The following is a 5,488-nucleotide window of genomic DNA, read 5'->3' as shown; positions in this document are numbered from 1 at the left end:
TCATCAATAACATCCTATTTCTGATCATCTCATAATATCTGACATAATCCATTTGATCTGAAAATCATAACATTGTAAAATCGTAACATCTCATCTCTGACCATCACACTGCATCTGATCATAACATCTCAGATCATCAGATTATATATATACCGTTCATAATATCATCGCATCTCATCTCTGACTCATCTCTGGAGATCTCACTGTCACGTCATCTTGTATCACCTACTATTCTCTGTGATTATCAAGTGTTTTGCAAACCCTCAAAGGGGTCGTGAGCTGAAACTGTGCCGTCTGAATACGCGACTGGAATCTAAAGCCGTTTCTCTTCATAATGTTCTGAGCACCAGAGCAATCAAAACAAACCTGCAGGGGCTTCTCGACCTCCACAAAATACTTCATAAACATGCCTCCTCATAAACTCTTTATATATGAATATGAGAGAGGGATGTGGGCGTGTTTGTGTGTGGAGGCTCCGCCCCTCTCACCTGTGTAGTCGTGGAGACACTGGCAGGTGAAGCCTCCCTCGTGGCTGCGGCAGACGCCGTGAGCGCCGCAGGGTTTGGAGTAGCACAGGTCGATCTCCGTCTCGCAGTAGTCGCCCGTGAAGCCGAGCGGACAGCGGCAGCGCAGCCCTGCGATCGGGTGGATCGGCCGGAACAGGATGGTGTCGGACGCCACAAACGGCGCCAGGCTGTCGAACTTCAGCACGGATACACACTTCATGTAGTTCTCGCACGGCTCGCGCAGGCAGATGTTGTCATCGAACGGGAGCACCTCCTGCAAAAAAACAACATCTTAGAGGTGTAACGGTACACAAACATGACGTATGTTTCAGTGCAGCAGGAGGAAAAAGCTAAACATTACTTGCTTCTTTTTTTAATTAAACAATAGTTTACTGAACAAATTGCTCTTTCTTTAAATAAATTCAATTGGAATTTGTATTTTTTTAGGGATACAAATCTACCTCAGCTTCTCTGAACTACAGGGAGCACTTTTACATTACTATACGTTTACAATAAACAACAGAGCCCAAACTTAAATTCAATTACTATACGTGACCCTGGAGCACAAAATCAGTAATTTTTTCGAAATTGAGATTTATGCATCATATGAAAACTGAATAAATAATCTTTCCATTGATGTATGGTTTGTTAGGATAGGACAATATTTGGCTGAGATACAACTATTTGAAAATCTGGAATCTGAGGGAGCAACAAAATCTAAATATTGAGAAAATCATCTTTAAAGTTGTTCAAATGAAGTTCTTAGCAATGCATATTACTAATCAAACATTAAGTTTTGATATATTCACGGTAGGACATTTACAAAATATCTTCATGGAACATGATCTTTACTTAATATCCTAATGATTTTTGGCATAAAAGAGAAATGTATAATTGTGACCCATACAATGTATTGTTGGCTATTGCTACAAATATCCCCCAGCGACTTAACACTGCTTTTGTGCTCTAGGTCACATACAGGGTAACTTGTAATCTGTAACCGATTACATTTCCAAAGTAACCTTCCCAACACACTGTAGATGAAAATGCGGGACGTTTTCTCAACATGCCACCGTACCTGCGAGGAGATCTGCGCCAGCAGGCTGCGGTTCAGATACAGACGCTCCTGCAGCTCCTCCGACCCCAAGAACTCCACCTGACCTCCGCTGCTGACCCCGTGACCCGGGGCCGCCACCGACAGGCTGACGTTCAGGATGCCGGCACTGACGTCTGTGTCGTCCTGGATGTTGAAGACCACCACGTCTTCACGGGACGCCGAGAGAACGCGGGCCACGCCCTCCAGGAACTGAGCCAATAGGAGCGAGAGGAAGCGCTCCTGCGACGTGTCGGCCAATCGCAGCGTGATGCTGTTGGAGAGCATCTCGTCCGTGATGATGGTGACCTGCAGCAGACACTGAGCTGACACCGAGTGAACGCCATCTACAGGGACACAGAGGAACGAACAATCACTCAATCACTGCAACGATACTAACTTGAAGGAAAAGGTCACAGAAAGAATGTTTTTCTTACAATTACTCGGATTATTGTGATGGTTCACTTAAATGAATCGGTTCAGTTGGATGGTTCACTTAAGCGAATCCGTTCTTTCGCATGTTTCACGTAACTAAATCAATTCATTTGAATGGATGAACTGTTTTTTTGGGATAGTTCACTTACATGAATCGGCTCATTTGGAAGATTTACCAAAATGAACTGTGTTGAATGAATTTGTTCTTTCGGGTTAGGTCTCTTATATGAATCATTTATTTTAGATGGTTCACTTACATAAATTGGCTTATTTGGATGATTCACTTAAGTGACTCAGTTCTTTCGCATGTGTCATGTAAATAAATCAATTAACTTGAATGTATGAATTGGTTCTTTGGGATAGTTCACTTATGTGAATCAGTTCTTTCGCATGTTTCAAGTGAATAAATCTATTAATTTAAACGGTTCACTTAAATGAATTGGTTTATTTTGATTGTTTACTTATCTGAATCAGTTCATTTAGATGGTTCACTTAAATGAATTGGCTCATTTGGATGATTTATCAAAATAATTTGTTCAATTGCATGGTTCATTTACGTTTTTTTCAGTGAATCTTCCAAATGAATGGGTTCTTTTAAGTGAACTGTCCAAATTAACAAATTAATTTAAAGTGAACCATTCAAATGTTTGGATTCATTTCAAACTAACCATCTAAATGAATGAATTAATTTCAGTAAATCGTCCACATGAACAGATTTTAGTGAATAGCCCAAATTAACAGATTCATTTCAGTGAATCACTGATTTCTGTGAATCATCCAAATTCATTCATTTATTTGAGTGAACCATCCAAATAAAGGGATTCATTAAAGTGAACCATTCAAATGAACCGATTCATTTAAGTGAACGGAGCTAAACTAAACAACTCATTTAAGTGAACCATCCACACAAATCCATTAATATGGATTATTCACATAAATAAAAATCCCTTCATTTGGTTGGTTCACTTAAATGAATCTGTTAATTTAAATGGTCGACTCAAATTTAGATGATCACTTGAAATAAATCCATTCATTTGGACAAAAGAAGTGGTTCATAAGTAATTGACTGATTCAGTCACTGTGCTTCAGTGTTGTTAGCTGCTAGTTTGACTGTACTTTAAATGCTGAATATCTTGTAGTTTGACTAACTTCCCATCATGGTTTTGGCTCTAACGAGCAGCGTTTCCTTCAGCACAATCTAGCAGTGATCGCTAATTGACCGAACACTCATCCAATCCACCGGGATGCAAATAAACGGCATTAATCCTCCGCTCCGAGCACCTGCCAATAAACATCTGATCCGGGTCCAGGACAGCAGTCCAAACACAGAGAAAGGATTGCTGGAAACCACTTACAACATCAAACCGAACGCTCCACTACACTAACAAACAAACACGTTCATCAGACTCAAATTAGGCTGATTAATGCATGCATTCTTCAAACCAGAGACACCAAACACATTCAGACTGCACTTATAATCATGAGTTTCACCTGATAAAGCTGACATATTTACACTTCTTTTACCTCAACAGCATTTCCAAATCTCCTACCGTAAATATATCACAACTAAATGTTTGATTAGTAATATGCATTGCTAAGAACTTCATTTGAACAACTTTAAAGATGATTTTCTCAATATTTAGATTTTTTTGCACCCTCAGATTCCAGATTTTCAAATATTGTCCGATCCTAACAAACCATACATCAATGGAAAGCTCATTTATTCAGCTTTCAGACAATGCATAAATTGACAAATGCATGAAAAATAGACCCTTCTGACTGGTTTTGTGCTCCAGGGTCACATATAATAGTATTTTGAATTAGCTTTAATTTTTATATTTTCAATTCTCATTTTAATTTTAGCTTTAGTAATTTTACTTTAAAAAAACAAAATGTTTTTTACTTCACCTTTAGATTTAGTCATTTTAGTACTTCAAGTTACAGATATTTAATTTCAGTTCATTACCAAGCCAACATTCTAACTCAGAATTAATTATGTTCTAACTATGTTTTTAAAGTTTTCATCTAATATCCATATTTTGTTCTTTCAGCTTTCAGTTAATGAAAATGATTTTTAACAGTTTTAGGTAACAATAGCAACACAGGCTAAAATAAAGTAAACTGACACTAAAAAACAACAACAACAATGAAATGAAATTAGTATATTTAAATATGTAAATAGTCAATAACGAACTGGAAAATACATATTTACTCCTGACCACAGGTTTCTGTACAGTATATTTTGATCATGTATATTTAGTAGCTTATGACCCAAGTCTGGAGACTGAGAGGTTGTCTGATTTGAATAAAACAAATAATAACAGCCTGTCAGAGCAGTCACACGCCTCCAATCAACACCCGAGCTCAAACCAGCCGATGACCGTAATAAATCAGCTTCAATGCAGATTCACTGTTTCACAGCCTGAGAAACGACTTGAGTTTAACCTACATACAAACACGCAAGACACGTGAACACACACACACACACGCTCTAAACCACCATCACTCCGACTGTTCATTTCAATCAGCTGGCTTATTTGGACTTGCACTTCAATTAATCCATTCATTTGGACTGTTCACTTATACAGAATCGGTTCATTTGTATGGTTCACTGAAATGAATCTGTTCATTTGGACTGTTCACTTATAAAGAATCGGTTCATCTGTATGGTTCACTGAAATGAATCTGTTCATTTGGACTGTTCACTTATAAAGAATCAGTTCATCTGTATGGTTCACTGAAATTAATCTGTTCATTTGGACTGTTCACTTGTAATGAATCTGACTGTTCATTTTGATGGTTCATTACGTGAATCGTTTCATTTGCATGGTGGATTTAAGCTTGGTTAATTTTAATCAGTTGGTTAATTCGTACAGTCCACTTAAACTGATCAAGGGTGCGACCATAGTTAGCTAACCATGCTTTTGAGGAACTGTTCATTTAGACATTTCTCTTAAATGAATCCATTCACTTGGAATGTTCACTTATAATGAATCGTTCATTCTGGTGGTTCACTTAAGTGAATTGGTTCATTTGCACGGCTCACTTAAATCAGTTTATTCAGATGGATAATTACACAAGCATGATGTCTTCACTTCATGATCAGCGTTCACTCCAATGTACAAATCTCCAATATGTGACTGATTAGGAAAGCCGCTCACTGTTTGATGGACAGGTGAAGCAGCCAATCACAGCTCAGACATGAACGCAGTGATGAGTTCATCATGACATCAGTCTGAACCCGTCTGCGTTTCACTCTCACATTCTTTCAAACTCAATAGAAACGTGAGATGTGCAATCTCCCCAAGCGGCAGGTGAAACCTGAGGAGAAACCGGCACTGGAGGCTCCCACAATGCACTGCAGCGGCTGAGCACTGTAATCAAGCCGTCAAGAGGCCAATCACTGCCTGTGTGTGTGTGTGTGTGCGTGTGTGTGTGTGTGTGTGTGTGTGCG

The 5,488-nt window shown here is 38.8% G+C and overlaps 1 protein-coding gene across 1 annotated transcript in view; it reads right to left on the bottom strand.

Annotated features, from left to right (window-relative positions):
• LOC107574442 (cadherin EGF LAG seven-pass G-type receptor 2-like) overlaps nt 1-5,488 on the bottom strand; it is a 52,641-nt gene that overhangs the window by 30,297 nt on the left and 16,856 nt on the right. Inside the window, exons 3-4 of the mRNA XM_016260880.1 lie at nt 1,585-1,946; nt 489-780 (exon numbers count right to left, since the gene is read on the bottom strand). Of these exons, the coding sequence (XP_016116366.1) occupies nt 489-780; nt 1,585-1,946 (654 nt within the window). The remainder of the gene's footprint in view (nt 1-488; nt 781-1,584; nt 1,947-5,488) is intronic.

The sequence above is a fragment of the Sinocyclocheilus grahami genome, unplaced genomic scaffold, assembly GCF_001515645.1.
Source record: "Sinocyclocheilus grahami isolate Dianchi unplaced genomic scaffold, SAMN03320097.WGS_v1.1 scaffold2229.1, whole genome shotgun sequence".
In the NCBI taxonomy this organism is placed as follows: domain Eukaryota; kingdom Metazoa; phylum Chordata; class Actinopteri; order Cypriniformes; family Cyprinidae; genus Sinocyclocheilus; species Sinocyclocheilus grahami.
This window is presented reverse-complemented; position numbering and strand designations above follow the sequence as displayed.